This window comes from Silurus meridionalis, chromosome 10 (genome assembly GCF_014805685.1).
Source record: "Silurus meridionalis isolate SWU-2019-XX chromosome 10, ASM1480568v1, whole genome shotgun sequence".
NCBI lineage: Eukaryota > Metazoa > Chordata > Actinopteri > Siluriformes > Siluridae > Silurus > Silurus meridionalis.
Window position 1 is genome coordinate 21,858,064 of NC_060893.1, and position 19,949 is coordinate 21,878,012.

The window sequence follows — 19,949 nt, forward strand, 5'->3', positions numbered from 1 at the left end:
ACATGTTGCTGCCCCTTATATTTAATTACTTTTATATGATTTAATTACACAAAAATGTAAATTTGTTTAGTTCTTTGGGGTAAAATCTCCACGACCAATTAGAAACAAATGATCTACACTATTTCAATCAAGGTTTCATTCATAAACACTAGCTGGCGCTGTGTAGTTGTAATTCCAAGTGCGGTCGTTAATTGATTATTAACGATAAAAGAGTCGATTCATTTGAATCAAATTGATGACTCGCATGTTAAACCGCTTGTAAAAAGGAATCGATTCAGTGAAGCGAGTCGGATCGGCAGTTTCGACTGGAAGGAGGCGGAGGATGAGGAGCAGCAGCAGCAGGTGAAGAAAGGGGGCGTGGTTTCAGGGGCTGTCAATCATACGCGCGCTATCGAGTCCGCTCCGGGGGGAACGGGCGACGTGACCGCGTGCGCATTAACCGAACACCGTTGTTCATTTTAAAAAATTAATTAATTGTTTCCGGTTTCGTTTCCGTTTTATGAATTATGTCGGAATGAGGCGTCCGAGGTGTGTGACAGGGGGGTTACGTTCTCGCCATGGCAACCGCCGGTAAAGCGTCACGTTCGCTGTAGAGCCGTTACCGGAGGAGGCGGTGCTTTTCATCCCTCCTCTTTCATCTTCCCAAGGGGTTGATTTTATTGTGGAGTGTAACGCCAGCGCGCGCCGCCGTTACGCGTTAGGGTTCGGTAACGGAGCGCGCGGTTCGGTAACCGACTAAAGCCTCCTTCTTCCGCCACCATTACCCGCTTCGGCTGCACAGAAATGGAGGCGGTCATGGAGAGAGAGTGCAGCGCGCTCGGAGGACTTTTCCAAACAGTCATCACCGACATGAAGGTAACGCTTACCGGAACATTCGCGACTCGGTAACGGTGATCATGGCGGTGCTTTTTTCATCGACTTGTGATGTCGGGAATTTGATATATTTATATGATGATGGAGATGATGCGGGGTTGCCTGGCAGCTGAAGTGGACTCGGGGCTGTGTGTGTGTGTGTGTGTGTGTGAGTGTGAGCGCGCGCGCAAGAGAAGTTTAAATACGTGTGGTGTGTATTCTACTCTTTAGGTGTGTATGTCGTCTCTTTAGGTGTGTATTCTACTCTGCAGGTGTGTATAATGCCTGTAAGGTTTGTATACTCCCCTTTAGGTGTGGATACTGCCCTTTAAAATGTGTATACTGCCCTTAGTGTGTGTACTGCCCTTAGAGTGTGTACTGCCCTTAGAGTGTGTGTACTGCCCTTAGAGTGTGTATTCCTTTAGGTGTTTACACTACCTTGTAGGTGTGTGGTGTATATATTTTGCTTTAGGAAGGGATACTGCCTTTAAGGTGTGTATTCTACTCTGTAGGTGTTTATTCTACTCTGTAGGTGTTTGTTCAGCACTGCATGTGTCTGTACTATGCTGTGGGTGTTTATTCTGCCCTTTAGGTATGTATAATGCCCTTAAGGTGTGTATTCTACTCTGTAGGTGTTTATTCTACTCTGTAGGTGTTTATTCAGCACTGCATGTGTCTGTACTATGCTGTGGGTGTTTATTCTGCCCTTTAGGTATGTATAATGCCCTTAAGGTGTGTATTCTACTCTGTAGGTGTTTATTCTACTCTGTAGGTGTTTATTCAGCACTGCATGTGTCTGTACTATGCTGTGGGTGTTTATTCTGCCCTTTAGGTATGTATAATGCCATTAAGGTGTGTATTCTACTCTGTAGGTGTTTATTCTACTCTGTAGGTGTTTGTTCAGCACTGCATGTGTCTGTACTGTGCTGTGGGTGTTTATTCTGCCCTTTAGGTATGTATAATGCCCTTAAGGTGTGTATTCTACTCTGTAGGTGTTTATTCTACTCTGTAGGTGTTTATTCAGCACTGCATGTGTCTGTACTATGCTGTGGGTGTTTATTCGACCCTTTAGGTATGTATAATGCCCTTAAGGTGTGTATTCTACTATGTAGGTGTTTATTCTACTCTGTAGGTGTTTATTCAGCACTGCATGTGTCTGTACTATGCTGTGGGTGTTTATTCTGCATTTTAGGTATGTATAATGCCCTTAAGGTGTGTATACTACCTTTATAGGTGTGTATATTACCCTGTAGGTGTTTATTCAGCACTGCATGTGTTTGTACTACGCTGTGGGTGTTTATTTTACCCTTTGGGTATGTATAAAGCCCTTAAGGTGTGCATTCTACTCTGTAGGTGTTTATTCTACTCTTTAGGTGTTTATTCAGCACTGCATGTGTCTGTACTACGCTGTGGGTGTTTATTCTACCCTTTAGTTGTGTATAAAGCCTTTAAGGTGTGTATACTACCTTTATAGGTGTGTATATTACCCTGTAGGTGTTTATTATAACTCTGTAACAGTAGGTGTTTAATTGGCACTGCATGTGTCTATATTACCCTGTGGGTGTGTATACAGCCATCAAGGTGTGTGTACTACCTTTTAGGTGTTTATTCTACCCTGTAGGTGTTTACTTTGCATTACAGGTGTTTATTCTACCCTCAAGGTGTTTATTTAGAATGGCAAGTGTTTAGACTACCTTGTAGATGTTTACTTGTTATTGCAAATGTTTATTTTACTCTTAGAGTGTTTACACTACCCTGTAGGTTTTCAAGTGTTTATTTGGCACTGCAAGTAATTATACTACCCTTTATTTATATATACTGCCCTGTAGGTGTTTCTACGACTGTGTAGGTGTTTCTTTTACTCTGTAGGTGTTTACTTGGCATTGCAGATGTTTATTCCATCCGTAAGGTGTTAATACTACTCTGTTGGTGTTTATTCTACTTTCCATGTGTTTATTTGGCAGTGCAAGTTGTTTAGATAACCTTGTAGGTGTTTCTACTACCCTGTAGGTGTTTAACCTCAAAGTATTTATTTGGTACTTGAGATATTATATAAATACCCTGTATGTGTTCATATTAACATTTTAAGCAAATCTCCTACTCTTTAGGTGTTTATACTATGCTGCTTGTATTTATTCTTCCCTGTAGGTGATTTACTAGGTGTGTGTATTTCAATAGAATTATTTATATGACATTGTTTTTTGATCACTCCGTAGGTGTTTATTTGGCATTGTATGTGTTTACACTACACTGCATGGGTTTATACCACCTTGTGCATTTGTATATTACACTGTAGGTGTTTGTTAGATACTGCTGGTGTTTTATTACTCTGTAGCTGTTTATTAAACACTTCAGGTGTTTATACTATGATGTAGGATTCAATATCATCCTGTAGGTGTTTACACCACCTTTTAGGTGTTTTTCTACAATGTAAGTGTTGATAAAATTGATCATTGCCGCATTGTTCCAATTCTAAAAGTATTTACTCAACACTTTAGGTATGTATTTGCATTTACAAAATAAACAGTGCTGGTGTTTGAACTTCCCTGTAGGAGTTTCTGTACCACTGTTGGTATTTAAGTGTTTTTTTTAAAGCTTGCAGAAGTTTATACACCATGTTGGGCATTTAGCAACACTGTAGGTATGTATTTAATACTTCATACTGTGGGTGTTTATTTACTGTTACCGGTGTTCAATCATAACTAAAGGTTTTTATGTGATATCGTATCAGTTTATTCAGCACAATAGGTATGGATTTAATACTGCAAGGTGTTGATTCTAGAGTAAATGTTGGGTCTGTAGGTCTTCCAGACTATTTATTGACTACTGCAGTGCACCTCTTATGTTAATTCAACACTGCTCATGTTAAACACCGTAGCTATTAGAATCCCACACGCCAGGATTAGAAAGGGGTTTATTAGAGGGACAGCGCATGTAGGACGTTTTGGGGACAAAGTGAGGGAGATGTGATTGAGATGGTTTGCAGAGGAGAAACATGGGGTAAAGGCTAAGTCCAAGGAGGAGGTTTATGGATGTGATGAAGAAAGACATGCAGGTAGTTGGTTTGAAAGAGGCAGACATAGAGGACAGAGTAATATAGAGACGGATGATCCGCTGTGGCGGAGGGGGGAGGGGGGATTTATGATTATAAAAAAAGAGGCGGAGTTAGAACAGAAGGGTGCCATTAGGCGATATCCAATCAGATTGTATCAGTATCACACTATTGTGATTTTTTGGCTTTCACTCTGATGTGTGCATCCTGTGTTTGTAGCATTCTGTCTATCATGCCAATAAAAGGCTGGGGGTTTTTTGGATCTTTTTAGAACTTATCATTATTAGGCCACGCCCTCTTTCTCTTTAACTCTACCCCACCTCTCTGAATTTTAATTTCTGAGTACAAAATGGAACTCATGGGGTCTCATGACTAAAAGAATATGAACAATACACTGGAATGCAATATCTAGACATAAGACTGTTTCTCTGAGCTGCCAAGGAAAGCAGCTCTGTGTGTGTGTGTGTGTGTGTGTGTGTGTGTGTGTGTGTGTGTGTTTGTTTTTCACAAGAGCCTGGTAAAGCCCCTGGTAATCTCCAGAATTGGTGCGTCATCTCAGTTGCCAATGCACAGATTTAGGAGCACTAATACAAATGCAATCCGTTTTGCTGATTATAATGGATTCTCAGTAGATCAGATCACGAACACCAGTGTCGTCATCAGTTTACCAATGCGGTGGCTAGTCAGGTACAAGCTGGGTCCTGGGGTGAGCTGTTAATCTGTTACAGGATATACGAATGCAAACACTCGTTTACACCAAGGGACGAAGCTCCAGTTTTAGATTCTGTTTAGGTGCATGGGTATTGTTTTGTCTTCCAACATGGAAAGGTTTATGGTGATTTCTTCCTTTTTCTGGCTGTATGATACGTGTGTTGACATGAAAAATGCCATATATGAAAAGGAGTTATTCACTGAGAATATTTAACTGAGCCAGGGATTATTTGATGTAGAACTTATTTAGATATCAATTTATTTTGAACTGATTCAGATATAATGTGAGTGAGAACTTAGATAGAACATGTATATATTATAGTATAATAATTCAAATGCAAATATAAGTCGAGTTGCCTCGACGCTCCGTTTAGCCCATTAACTACACAAGGTTCACTGTGTTTCCCCACGGACAATTATTACCGACGCACCACCCGCTAAACTCTGGAGCGCTATGGACAGGTAATGCAGACAGTCCGGGGGGGGAACAGCGATGGTCAAAGAGAAGATTCAGGCCATTTAAAATCGAAATAGTAGAAATAGATCGTTCTCATTTATAATTAGTTTTATTTATATATTTGTATTTGCATTTTGGAAAAGGAAGCAAATAACATTCATTTTAAGAGACCCGTCTTGTTTTCTCTCTCTTCTTTACTATCGCTCTTTAATAAAGAAAACGTAGTTCTTATCCGATTATTCGATTAATCGACTGAACAATCGGTCGAATGCTCCATGACTAAAATAATCGATAGCTGCAGCTCTATATTATAGTATGTATAGTTTAAGGTATATGCAGTACAAAACGCTGTATGAGTATGAGACACTGCCAGGATGTGCACATCTGCTGCTTTGTGAGATGCCTTACTCTCGCCAGGGGTCAACAGAGTTCAGTTTTCTTGGTGTTAGAGCGCATATTAAATTTCTCCCTGTTTTTGGTGTTTTAAAGCCCAATTTTAGCTATTGCCTCTCTCCTTTTTATCAGCGGCATCACCGGACACTAAAACAGAGCGCACTTATTGGTCAAAACAGCTACAGGTGTGCTTCTTCAAGCTTGTTTCATCTGGCTCCGCCCTCCACTCACGAACTAGCGCTCGTCCACGCACCCACTCCCACATACATATATACTGTTATGTGTTTATATCACGGTACTTTAAATTGCTCTGTATTGTTAAATTATGTGCTATATGTATATTTGTATATTTTCAAGATACAATGCGTATATACAGGGAGTGCAGAATTATTAGGCAAGTTGTATTTTTGAGGATTAATTTTATTTGAGGATTTAATTTGAACAACAACCATGTTCTCAATGAACACAAAAAACTCATTAATATCAAAGCTGAATATTTTTGGAAGTAGTTTTTAGTTTTAGCTATTTTAGGGGGATATCTGTGTGTGCAGGTGACTATTACTGTGCATAATTATTAGGCAACTTAACAAAAAACAAATTCATACCCATTTCAATTATTTATTTTTACCAGTGAAACCAATATAACATCTCAACATTCACAAATATACATTTCTGACATTCAAAACCAAACAAAACAAATCAGTGACCAATATAGCCACCTTTCTTTGCAAGGACACTCAAAAGCCTGCCATCCATGGATTCTGTCAGTGTTTTGATCTGTTCACCATCAACATTGCGTGCAGCAGCAACCACAGCCTCCCAGACACTGTTCAGAGAGGTGTACTGTTTTCCTCCTTGTAAATCGCACATTTGATGATGGACCACAGGTTCTCAATGGGGTTCAGATCAGGTGAACAAGGAGGCCATATCATTAGATTTTCTTCTTTATACCCTTTCTTGCCAGCCACGCTGTGGAGTACTTGGGCGTGTGTGATGGAGCATTGTCCTGCATGAAAATCATGTTTTTCTTGAAGGATGCAGACTTCTTCCTGTACCACTGCTTGAAGAAGGTGTCTTCCAGAAACTGGCAGTAGGACTGGGAGTTCAGCTTGACTCCATCCTCAACCCGAAAAGGCCCCACAAGCTCATCTTTGATGATACCAGCCCAAACCAGTACTCCACCTCCACCTTGCTGGCGTCTGAGTCGGACTGGAGCTCTCTGCCCTTTACCAATCCAGCCACGGGCCCATCCATCTGGCCATCAAGACTCATTTCATCAGTCCATAAAACCTTAGAAAAATCAGTCTTGAGATATTTCTTGGCCCAGTCTTGACGTTTCAGCTTGTGTGTCTTGTTCAGTGGTGGTCGACTTTCTGCCTTTCTTACCTTGGCCATGTCTCTGAGTATTGCACACCTTGTGCTTTTGGGCACTCAGTGATGTTGCAGCTCTGAAATATGGCCAAACTGGTGGCAAGTGGCATCTTGGCAGCTGCACGCTTGACTTTTCTCAGTTCACGGGCAGTTATTTTGCGCCTTGGTTTTTCCACACGCTTCTTGCGACCCTGTCGACTATTTTGAATGAAACGCTTGATTGTTCGATGATCACGCTTCAGAAGCTTGGCTATTTTAAGACTGCTGCATCCTCTGCAATATATCTCACTATTTTTGACTTTTCTGAGCCTGTCAAGTCCTTCTTTTGACCCATTTTGCCAAAGGAAAGGAAGTTGCCTAATAATTATGCACACCTGATATAGGGTGTTGATATCATTAGACCACACCCCTTCTCATTACAGAGATGCACATCACCTAATATGCTTAATTGGTAGTAGGCTTTCCAGCCTATACAGCTTGGAGTAAGACAACATGCATAACGAGGATGATGTGGTCAAAATACTCATTGCCTAATAATTCTGCACTCCTGTATATATATATATATATATATATATATATATATATATATATATATATATATATATATATATATATATATATACACATGTTATCAGTATCAGTAATCACCCGCTTTAATCACCACCCAGGTTTCTCTCAGAATTGCATTTGCCACATAACTAATTTTTTTTGTCTGATTTTCCCAGACTTATAGGGAATTTTAATAAAAATATTTTGTATTTATTATTAATTATAAAATGAAGTACAGTCGAACCCACTTATCTCGACCTCGGTTAACTCGACAACCCTATTAAGTCGACGTTTTTTTGAAGTGGAACCGCCAAATTCTCGCTTTGTCTTAGCATTTTCTCATCGGTTATGTCGATTCTTTTATGTTGCCGTACCCTTATATTTCGAGCACAAGGGGGGGGCAAATTTGCCACTTAACGTCGGTTATCTCGATCCCCATGACCAATCGCTGGCTTTTGAAAATGTTAGTTAACGATGCCACTTCACCATCTCACTACCGTATTTCCGTGTATATAAGACGCGTCTTCTACAAAGTTTTACGTACCCCTCACCCAGAGTGAGTCTTATATTAGTGGGCGTGAGTTTCAGGCACAGTGCCGTGCAGCCGCAGAAGAACTCGCGGAAGTGGCGGAAAAATCAAGCCTTTCAGATGCTATCTTGGAAGAGGAGGCACGGGAGTTAGCCATCACTGTCCAGGAATTCCGAGATTACATAGAAACTAACAAAGACAGCGTTACTGATGGCGTGATTACCGATGAAGACATTGTATCAAGTGCGCAGACAGCACAGGCAAGCACATCTGCACAAAGCATTTTAGACTTTGTAAAGAAACCATAGTAACCGCGTGTACACCCCGCACGTTTTTTGTGATTTTGTGAGCGATCTTTGTGTTTGCAATGTTGGAGAATATAATAAAAATTTGTTTTGAGAATCGACGGTGGTTTGTATTGTATACTGGTAAATCTCTGCTGTTAGTTGGTGCACATATGCCTTTTGTTGTTAGCAAACATGTATGTACATTTTTATAGCATCCCTTCATCAAACAAATCGCGGGGGAAAAAAAACGGTGTAAAAAAACCTCCAAAAACACGTGCATGCACATTCTCATTTATTAACACACATCATGTACATAAAGAAATTTCAAGCACATGTTAATATATTGCCGCCACTGGTTTTCGGTTTTCATGGCAAACCCCTAGGGCGGCGACATAACCGGGTTCAACTGTAAAATGTTATATACAGTACAGTATTACATTTTACTTAATTTTATAATTTTATATTAAAAAATTACCTGTATTATGCAATGGCAATCATATCTATCTATCTATCTATCTATCTGTCTGTCTGTCTGTCTGTCTGTCTGTCTGTCTGTCTGTCTGTCTGTCTGTCAGAGACACATCAAGAAGGATTGTACTCTTATAACACTGTGGTCCGTTAGTATTTTAATTGTTTCAGATGTAAGCAATGCAAGCCTGTATATTGTACAGAGAAATACAACTAATATATGTCATTTAAATGAATATTACTGATGTAAATCTGAAGAACAGGTTCACTTCCAAACACCAAAAGCCTTCCATGAAACCCCAGTGTCCTGAAACCCCACTGTAGCGGCGTAGATCATCTGCTGCCGCTTCAGCACTAATCCCGTTCACCCTGATCCCCCCGCCCCCTCCCCCGCCCCCGTCCCGTCTCTGCTGGCGGTCACGCTGCCCGTGTCTGTTCATGCTGTAATCTGTGCGTCTCACCTGAAGGAACAAGGCGCAAGTGCCAGATCAGTTACTGCAGTTTTCAACAAGCAGAGGGTTTATGATGCTTTTATTTTATTACCCCGCCCTCCCCTCCTCTTTCCTCCCCCCCTGTAGGATGAGCCTGCTTAGGTAGGCAGCGGACTTGGCCCGCAATTTGCACACGCCTGTGCTCGACTGTCCAAAAGCAGATTCAGAGGTTCACTGAGTGCACGATCATGCTCATTTAGAGACCTAGAGGGAACCTGGCTGCTACAAATCTTGACGTTTTTGGTGTCCTTGCAGGTATGAGGTAGCACTGAAAAAGTCTTTTTTAAGAATAAAAAAATGACATTTTCGGATAAAGAAATAACGTAAAGGTTTATAAGGAGACTTAGAAAGCTTAGTGCTTAGTACATTTTTGTCATCGTAGGATCGGAAAATCGAACTTTCGTTACTCAGGGGGACATCGGTATAGAGCCCCTTTAGATAGATTGTGAATTTCTCTCTTTAAGGTGATACAACACACATCTTTATGAAACACTAAATATGAAGTAACAGTTCACTTCTGATCCAGTTCAGGATTTAATTCAGATATGATTCAGTTCAGGACTCATGTTGTTTAGTTTCATGTTATTTTTCCTCCATATGAAAGTCTTCACTGTGCTTTTTGAATTCTGTTCTCTCTTTTTTTTTTTTTTTTATTTCTAATGACAGTGCTGTAAAGTACATGAATAACTGCACTTTACTCAAGTCACTGTTACTAATATTTCTAAATTTCTAATTGTTCTAAATATTTGTTTATATTTTATACACAAAGACTTACTTAAATTGTATTTGTCCATGGAATAGTAATGGTTCTTCTATTTTGCGACATGAGCCTAAAACTTTATCTGTCAAGTCAAGTTTATTTATATTGCACTTTTCACAACAGACATTGTCTCAAAGCAGCTTTACAGAATTTAACAGTTAAGGTGAATGGTGTGTATTTATCCTTGATGATCAGCCGTGGAGACTGTGACAAGGAAAAACTCCCTTAGATGTTATGAGGAAGAAACTTAGAGAGGAACCAGACTCAAAAAGGGAACTCATCCTCATTTGGGTGACATCAAGAATGCGATTATAAATCTTTAAACAATACAGAAGATTTTGTATATGAAATATTTGATATTCGAAGATTCTTTTTTGACAGATCGCTTTATTTCTTTGTCTTTTTTTGTTTTGGAACGACTGGTTTGATCTTTTTCATTCCGCCATGTTGGAGGGGCAGTTGCGTTGACGGTTAATGCAGTGTCGAGATGTACAATTTGATTTGCGTTTTTTAGGAAAAAAAAAACCTCACAAATCGACCGTTTTTGTCTTCACTAACACGTGTCATGGACTAGTGCATCTTCAATATGCGTAAAATACCCAAGTGCTGTTCAAATCAAATTCTCGAAGACTTTTACTCAAGACATTTCGGAATTGGCGACTTTGAAGTCAAAAAACTAAGTCTAAGGACTAAGGAATCTGTGCTTTGTGTGCAAATTTTAGACTTCCGCTGAATGAATATCTCTAACTACTTTCACGTAAGCGACCCCAGGCACTAAATACCTCCCAGATCTTCCGTGACATTCGAATGAACCATTAACCATCCTTAAAAAAAAAAAAAAAACGCTTTTTTCTTCTAGGATCGGAGGCGGACCCCGGCTTGTAAACCGAAGCAGCCGGATCACTTTTATTTCCTGACTCAAATAGTTGTCACAGAAATAAAACTTTCCATGGTGCAATGGAAGTCTTCACTTATTAGTGCATTAATGCAACTACAACCAAGAACATTCCTGTGTTCCTCAATTCAGTTCGGTTTCATTTGTCGGGGATTTTTAAACAATGGACATGGTCCCAAAGCAGCTTTACAGAGACAAAAGTTGGAATATTTAAGTTTAGTGCCTGGAAGTTTGTTCCGTATAGTTTTAAGTTCATCTCTAATGCTTGAGCCAGTGGCGACTGTGGCAGGGGGAAGGAGAGGAAGAAGCCTTGAGTGGAACCAGATTTAAAAGCGAACCCGTCCTCATCTTCAACACATCCTCAACGTCCATTCATTACAGGTCCATCATTGTTGACCGGCGCTTAAATGCAGAACTGTTAATATGAATTACAGTCCAAATCCATGCTCCTAATTCTTAATTCGTCTATAAAGCATTCCTCAGGTTCTCCCTCGTATCTCACGTAGACTCCTCTCTGTTCTCCGGTTTCCTCCCAATGTCTCAATGTCAACCGAATCTTGAGAGTGAGTGTGTTCGCATGATATATGGGCGTCTCATCCGGGGCGTGTCCCTGATGAGGTCACTGAAGGGAAACAGATAGATCACTGCAGCCTGATGGAGAGAGAGAGTGTGTGTGTGTGTGTGTGTGTGTGTGTGTGTGTGTGTGTGTGTGTGTGTGTCTGTGTGTGTGTGAAGGGGGTAGGAAAACAGAGAACAGGGTGCTGAGACATGTCTTTTGCACATGGCTCAGCGCAGTAGTGCGTGCGTGCGTGCGTGTGTGTGCGTGCGTGTGTGTGCGTGTGTGCGTGCGCAGGCTGTATCAGCATGACACAATGCTGAAAATGAAAGTGGTAAATGCGGATATTACAGTAAAGCGAAGCTACGTGAACAGCCACACGTCTACATGCCTGGAACACGTGAAAGAAAGCAATTTATCATGCAATCTTTTATTACATTAAATAGTATTCACGGAGATTTTCACGTTGAAAAGGCGAGTGTGTGTGTGTGTGTGTGTGTGTGTGTGTGTGTGCGTATGAGTGTGTGAGTGAGCTGACACTCATGGGGACGGAAATATAAAATAGCTGGGGAATAGGCGAGGCGATCCAGTGCGCTCTGTGGTCTGTAATTTGACCGCGCGTGTGTGTGTGTGTGTGTGTGTGTGTGTGTGTGTGTGTGTGTGTGTGTGAGGGGGGGTGTGCTGGCAGGGAAGACTGCAGCATCATGGCACTGGTTCTGCAGCCTCTTGCGTCGTCAAGGAAACAGATGTTGCCTCCGGTTATCAAACTCAAAAAGAGGCAGGGACGAGAGATCTTACACACACACACACACACACACGCAGACAGTTAAATGTTCTTCAGGTCGTTCAGATGTACACCATGTCTCCTTTGACACGCAGCTTTTCTGCACGTCACTGTATAATCACATTAATGGGCTATAATTCAGTTTTTGCGACGATGGAAGCCTCCGATGGAGCGACGAGACAAAAAAGAGAATTATCACATCGACTGGATTAAATGTTTACACTCTGTGTACATCACAGAACTCCTGATTTTCCGTTCCATCCCATTCCATTTATGTTTATGTCGATAAAACTGTTAAAAAATCTTGGAACACCCGACTTTTCCAGCCATGTGCGGTTCTTCCTCAAACTGTTACAATTGTACACAACTTTTTGGTGCCGCAGCATGAAATGTTCATTTACGCTTGAACGCCGAGATACACTATGGTCAAAAGTTTGTGGACACCCGGTCATAAGTACGGCACGTGCTTTTTTTGAGCATCACATTCCACATTTAGGCCCACGTTGCTCGTATAATTCCCCCAACTCTTTGAAAATGTTCAACTAGATTTTATCATTGTCATGTATATAAAAAACCTTTTTTTTTTACATGAAGATGTGCTCCATGAAGATTTGCTTTACATGGTTTTGTAGTGGACCTTTTTAACCCTACTGAACACCTTAGGGATGAATGTAAACGCTGACTGCACCCCAGGCCTCCTCACCTCAAACATATCAGTGCCTGACTTTACTAACACCCTTGTGGCTGAACGAATCTCCACAGAAATCCAGTGGAACATCTTCCCAGAAGAATCAAGGTTATTATAAGAGCACACGTGGAATCTTACTCCTAGAATCCACAATCCTTTTGTCTGTAGAGTGTAAACTTAAGTGTTAGGAGCATGTCTGGCGATTGATCGAAAGCACAGCAGCGGGCTTCTGTTGCTGAGAAAGAAACAAACCCTTTCTGATCCTCGATTCAGCATGCAGAGAGAAGGGGAGAGGGGGAGAGGGAGAGCGAGGTGGAGGATGAAAGGTAAGGCGAAGGTAAACAGCGAGGCAGGAGGAGATAATGAGAGAGATTAGGAGAGGTAAAGGGCGAGAGGATAATGCGAGAGAGAGATGGTTATTGTGAGTCAATTGTATGTGCGGGGTATTTGCGGGGTAAGTCTCTAAGGACACGGGTACATAAAGAGTTTTTTTTCTCTTTCTCTCTGTCTCCTGTTGCAGGGCAGCTACCCAGTGTGGGAGGATTTTATCAGCAAGGCCGGAAAGTTGCAGGCGCAGCTCAGGTGAGCTTCCACAGCACGCACTCATTACAGCACTCTAATAACATCACAATAACCCTAGATCGAAATTTGCATACAGAGTCGAAATCCTGTCTTCTTTATCATCTCTCTCTCTCCGATCTCTCCCACACACACACACACGCGCTCCGTCAGAACACCAATGGGGCAGCTGCGGTATTACCGAGCTCACGTGTCACACTCATCGTCTCATCTTTCACGAGTTAGATCACCCCTTGTGTCAGCTGGGAATGTGTTAACCAGCGCAATCAACATTACTGAAGACAAGAACCGTGTGTGTGTGTGTGTGTGTGTGTGTGTGTGTGTGTGTGTGTGTGTGTGTGTGTGTGTGTGTTTAAACAAGCGTCCCACCACATCACCATTGATGTTGAAACACGTCGAGGATTCCTTTCAGACCCTTTCTTTATTCATTATACCCGTTCCTTTTTTTATTTACACACAACACACCGGATTAATAGTTCTTCTACGATTGTTCCCTCGCCTCATGCAACGAGCATGTCGAAGCACGACAGTCCACATACAGGCTTAAAGACGCCCACATTTCCATGTTTGGCCTCCAAGCCACGCAAACTCTCAACTCAAAAGACGTGGCTGTGATCTTCGAAAGACTTCATAGGTCATGTGGATAATATGGGAAGATCGGATCATTTTAGTGACTCGGTTTCTTTGAATCTCTTTTTTTTTTTTGAGTTATTTAGTTCGCTTCGTTCCAGTATCACTGTCATAGCGTATATGGGAGTCACGTGACAAAAGAACGAACGTCTCGGACCAGAGAACTTGTGAGATGAACTACTCGATTTTGTTTCCTGTACATAACCTACTGAGATTTTTGCGACGCTTCGCCCATTCGTGTAAATTAGAAAATGAACGAATCACTCTCCGAGACGTCTCGTTCTTCTGAGTCACATTAAAGACTCGTTCGAAAACGAACGACTCGTTCATCACTAGTAGATGAGGAATAAACGATTTGTGAAAAATAAAACATCAAAGAGCTCCTAATTTCCCATTCCATGTTATATTCATGGTTATAAAACTTGCACTGCGTGTTTATAAGTATTGGGACACCTGACCTTTCCAGCCATATGTGGTTCTTCCTCAAATTGTCATCACAATTCTAAAGGCACGCAATTGTACAGGACGTCTTTGAAAGCTGTAGCATGACATTTTCTCTTTACTTGAACTATGAGACCCAAACCTGTTTCATCACGACGAATGACAAAGCCGGCTTCATGAAGATATTCTTTATATGGGTTGGAGTGGAAGGAGAAATGTCATTACAACAGCAACCAACTTGATGCACATACAATGTCAACGATCTGCCTGTCTGAAAAGAGGTGTTTTCAAATGAGGTTTAGAAAATCAAGACAGCATTGCCGTTGCGGATATCAAGAGGAAGTAGGTTCCACAGGTATGGGGCAGCGTAGCTAAAAATTCGAGATCCCATAGTTGCCAAACGCATACGTAGAAGAACTAAGTTGGATGAGGACATTGATCTAAGAGAAGGTATATGTCAGGAGCAGGTCAGATAAATATGAAGGAGCCAGGTTAAGTATTGCCTCATAAACAAAAAGCAGGATTTAATATTCAATGCTTTGTTTAACAGGAAGCCAGCGCAGCTTTTGAAGAACAGGAGATACTGTATGTGGTCCATTGTAGGAGTTCAATTTCGAGTTCTCACCCCATTGAAACTTTTATTACGTTTTTTTCCTGGGGATTTGAAATGATGGCGAATTGAGTACAGGAAAGAGAACGCGAAAGTATAAACATTTCATGAAAACGCTTAACTACTGTTTTGTTCGGGCCGACCTTTCCTCACGATGTCCAGCGTTTCTCTAAAAATCTGTCTTGAAAATGGTCTTGTAAGTGTATCTGAGACCAAATCAATTTCTTCTCCTCTGTCAGCCATTCTGAAATAAAAAAAAAAAAAAAAACGGCTACTGATATATTTGAGCTTGTGCAGTTTGCTACAGATGCGGTCAAAGGATGTGAACATTATATGCCTGCTGGATGGCCCCGCTGTCTTTAGCTTGAAATCTGATTGGTTAAAGCAAAAGTATTATTGTCATGTATTTTATGCTACAGGCTCCCACATGGTTGATTCCTTGAAGGCCTCAGGGCAGATTTTCTTTAACACCAGTAACACGTGATAGCTAAAATCTGATTGGATAGAAACACTAATGTAAACTTGTACACTACTGGAAGCAGCACAACCAAGAGAAAAGCTATGAAACGTATAATCATGGAAAAATATATTCAAATGACGACTGACTGACAAACTATTAATGGCTATTTTCCCCTTGAAAATAAAAAAGTTTGTCTTGCTGAATGATTAAATTCCTCACGATTCATTTAAATGCATTCGTTTGTAAACTGACACTACCTCCACCATGTTTCACAGATGAACTGGCATGGTTTGGCTCATGAGCAGATCCTTTCCTTCTCTACACTTTGGCCTCTTTATCACTTGGAGGTAGAAGTTCCTCTTGGTTCCAAGACCTTTTGTCACTCGTCTTTTGTATTTTTCATGGATTATTGTCCAGCCTTTCGATTCTAATGAGTGGTTTGCAGCTTCTGGTGTAGCCTCTGCATTTTTGCTTAATACTTGGATTGTGATCCCTTCAACCCTGCCCTGTGTAGGTTGTAAGTGAGGTCAAGGAATGTTGTTTTTGGGTTCACGCCTTTCACAATCTTGTACGTTTTTGCATTCAGCTGTTGGTGCTTTCATTGGCCAACCTATTCAAAATGACTTGCCTTTTTCCTGTGGACTTTTCATATATACAGTGTATATATATATATATATATATATATATATATATATATATATATATATATATATATATATATATATTAAACTAAGGGCAGATGTTCAGCGCTATTTATTGTTGAACAGGACACACCTGGGCACTTGTCAGTCACATGTTCCAATATTTTTGTTTGCTTAAATAATGGGTTCTCTGATACTAAATGTGCTATGGTCTAGGTTGTATAACACATCAACATATAAATAGCAGGAAATGAAGCAAATTAAAATGTGTTTCTAAACTCTTTTTTTCATAATAATCTCAAACCCAAGTGTTTTCATTCCACAGCAAAAAAGATTATCAGGAATAATCCTGCCAATCCAAATTTTTTGACGAGATTGTACATCCTAGCAGCTAGAAACACTCCTTTCCTTACCGGGCTGTCTTTCTTTCTCTGTTCAATCAGCTTATGTTACCCGGCATCTTGAGAGCACCAGGAAAGATTCGAAGACTTTCCCCGGGTGGAAAAACATCTTTGCAGCTGTATAGTGACATTTTCAAATATAGATACAGATGAAATACATTTTATTCAAAACCCTTTTGTTGTTACTATAGAAACTATTGGGAAACCTGACTTTTCCTGCCAATTTGTGGTTCTTCCTCAAAACTAAATTAATTAAATTCAAATAAATACATTTTTATTTGTGTTGCGCTTTTATCAATGGACATTGTCTCAAAGCAGCTTTACACAGATAATGTGGTGATAAAAATGAATAAGATGTTCTTTATAAGTGTAAGTTTGTCCCTGATGGGCGAGCCAATGGCGACTGTGGTGAAGGAAAAACTCCTCAAGATGGCATAGGGAAGAAACCTTGAGAGGAACCAGACTCAAGAGGGAACCACATCCTCATCTGGGTGGCACTGAATGTCCATTTATTACAGATAAATAATGTTGAGGTGCAGTGATGGTGATTAGATGCAAACTGTAGTCCTGAGTCACTGTAGCAGACTGTTGACATTAACTACAGTCCAAATCCATCCTCTAAGCTCCTGTGTTACTCCATAATTTAATGGAGCCCCAGGCCATTGATGAGAAACATCCCCAGCTGCACAAAGTGGCCTCCAATCGAAGAGAACACCATCCGGAGGCAGGCCGGGACTAAGACAAAGGACAAAATTGGAGGCACACAATTGTATAGGATGTCTTTGGATGCGCAAGACATGCTTTGCATGGTTTGGAGTGGAAGATCTTGAGTGGCCTGCTATAGAGCTCTAACCTCAAACTTTGAATAAGATAAATGTGAATGCTGACTGCACCCCAGGACTCTTCAATTTATCAGTACCTGACTTTACTACAGCAGTGGACAATAATGAAGTAAATGTAATGCGTTACTGTACTTGAGTAGCTTTTTTGCATGTCTGTACTTTACTGAAGTGTTTCCATTTGGAGAGACATTTTTTACTTTACCTTCTTTACATTTTAATGTCAAATCTCTGACTTTTTACTCAACAACATGCTTTGTGTACTTCATCCACCATTGCTTTACTAACACACTTGAATGAAACTGCATAAATCTCTACGACAACACTCCCAAATCCAAAAGAGTGGAGGGTATAACAGGAAACAGGAACTGATTGTGGCATGGTCTGTTTAAAAAAGCTCATACGTATCTTATACTCAGGTATCCACAAACCTTTGTTCATTTAGAATATATACACTAGAAATATACACTACTGTCAGCTGTTGTTGAAATGTGCTTGATGCTGTGGTTTATATTGGGTTTATATTTGTTTAAGAAGTCATGTGTAGATTGTTCACAGAAGTATGTGTTGTGCGTTCTCAGGGCTACGGTGGTGGCAGTTGCCGCTTTTCTCGATGCCTTTCAGAAGGTCGCGGACTTGGCCACAGGCAGCAGAGGTAATAAACTACATGCGTGCCCACACACACACACACACACACACCTGGACTCACTAAACTTCACCACGTGTCATTTCCTTTCCTGTCTCTTCCCACAACTGGCTCTGTGCCACTCTCAGGTCACGGACGCAGATAAACAGTTCCACATGTATACAGTTTCCAGTTGAATGAACTCGATGAGTTAAGACACGTCCAATGCACCATTAGTTACACACTTCGAGCTACAAGCATTGTGTTCAGAGCAGACTGCAGGCCTCGATTATCACACTCTCATATCCTGTTTAATGGCAGAAGATCAAATAAATCGAAAAGTTTATCGGAGTTGCCATAGGAACCAGGTTTATCGCACGATTATAATTTTTACATGACCTGAAGCTGAAATATTATCGTTCATCTCCATGGGAATTTGTTATATGATTCATGTCTTTTTTTTTTAAAGTGTGTGTGGGGTGGGGTGTGGTCGGGGGTGTTTGGGTCTAATGTTATTTCATGCGTTCTGAGTTATTTACAACCCCAATTCCACAAAAGTTGGGACATTGTGTAAAATGTCAATTTGAAATAGAACGCAATGTTTTGGAAATCTCATAAACCCATATTTTATTTATAATAGAACAATGTTTAAAAGTGAGGAAATGTACCGTCTTTAAGGGTAAAAAAAAAAGGTAAGATGATTGGGTATAAATAGTGTATCTCAGAGAGGCAGAGTCTTTCAGAAGTAAAGATGGGCAGAACTTCACCAATCTGTAAAAGACTGTGTCTACAAATTGTGGAACGATTTCAGAATAATGTTCTGCAAAACAGTTAAATATCTTATCATTTAAAATGCATAATGTCATCAAAGGTTTTAAAGAATCAGGAGAAATCTTCGTGCACATGAGACAAGGACGAAAATCAATATCGAATACCAGTGATCTTCGGGCCCTCATTTAAAACCGTCATGATTCTGTAATGGAAATCACAGCATGGGCTCATAAACATCTCCAGAAATCATTGTGTGTGAACAGTTTGCCGTGTCATCCACAACTGCAGGTTAAATCTGTATCATGCAAAGAAGAAGGCATGCGTAAACATGATCCAGAAACTCTGCCATCCTCTCTGGGCTAAAGCTCATTTAAAATGTACTGAGGCTAAATGGGAAACTGTTCTGTGGTCAGAAGAATCGAAATTAGAATTTCTTTTTAAAACCATAAACACCATGTCCTCCGTACTAAAGAGGAGAGGGAACATCTGGCTTGTTATTAGCGCTCAGTTCAAAAAGTCGCATCTGTGAAGGTAGGGGGGTGCATTCATGGAATGGGCAGATTGCACATTTTATAAAGGCTTTATCATTGCTAAACAAAGGAAATCTTTGCATTTGAAACAAAATGCAGTTTTGCATGAAACAAAAAACACAACAAAGGACACCCAGAACTGTTGAGCAGCTAAAATCCTGTATCAGACACATTTGTGATGACATTCCTTTCCCTACAACTTCAGCAATGGGCCTCCTCAGTTCACAGATGTATACAGACAGAAGATGTGATGCTACACAGTGTTAATCATTTTTTGAGACGTGTTGCAGCCTTTTAAAATGATAATTTTTTTATTAAAATGGTATACATTCTCACATTAAACATTTGATATGTTTTTGGTGTTTTATTGTGAATAATATATGGGTTTATGCGATTTGCAAATCATTGCATTCTTTTCTTATTTAAATTTGACACAAGTTTCACATGATTTTTCTATATGATTCATGTATTTCTGCGATCCACAAACAAGCGAAGAGAAACAAGTGCAGGAAATTCGCCTCGGCGGAACTGGTCAACTTTCAAAATATGCAAACGTCAAAAAAAGACGATTCGAAGATA

The 19,949-nt window shown here is 40.4% G+C and overlaps 1 protein-coding gene across 3 annotated transcripts in view; it reads left to right on the forward strand.

The window, feature by feature from the left end:
• The first annotated feature begins 379 nt into the window (after positions 1–379).
• LOC124392239 (protein MTSS 1-like) overlaps positions 380–19,949 on the forward strand; it is a 35,906-nt gene continuing 16,336 nt past the window's right edge. For 2 of the 3 annotated variants that reach the window (XM_046859019.1, XM_046859020.1), the window contains exons 1-3: positions 380–855; positions 13,364–13,425; positions 18,026–18,099. In XM_046859019.1, the coding sequence (XP_046714975.1) occupies positions 784–855; positions 13,364–13,425; positions 18,026–18,099 (208 nt within the window). In that variant the 5' untranslated portion in view covers positions 380–783. The remainder of the gene's footprint in view (positions 856–13,363; positions 13,426–18,025; positions 18,100–19,949) is intronic. The other variant, XM_046859021.1, reaches the window with a different exon arrangement.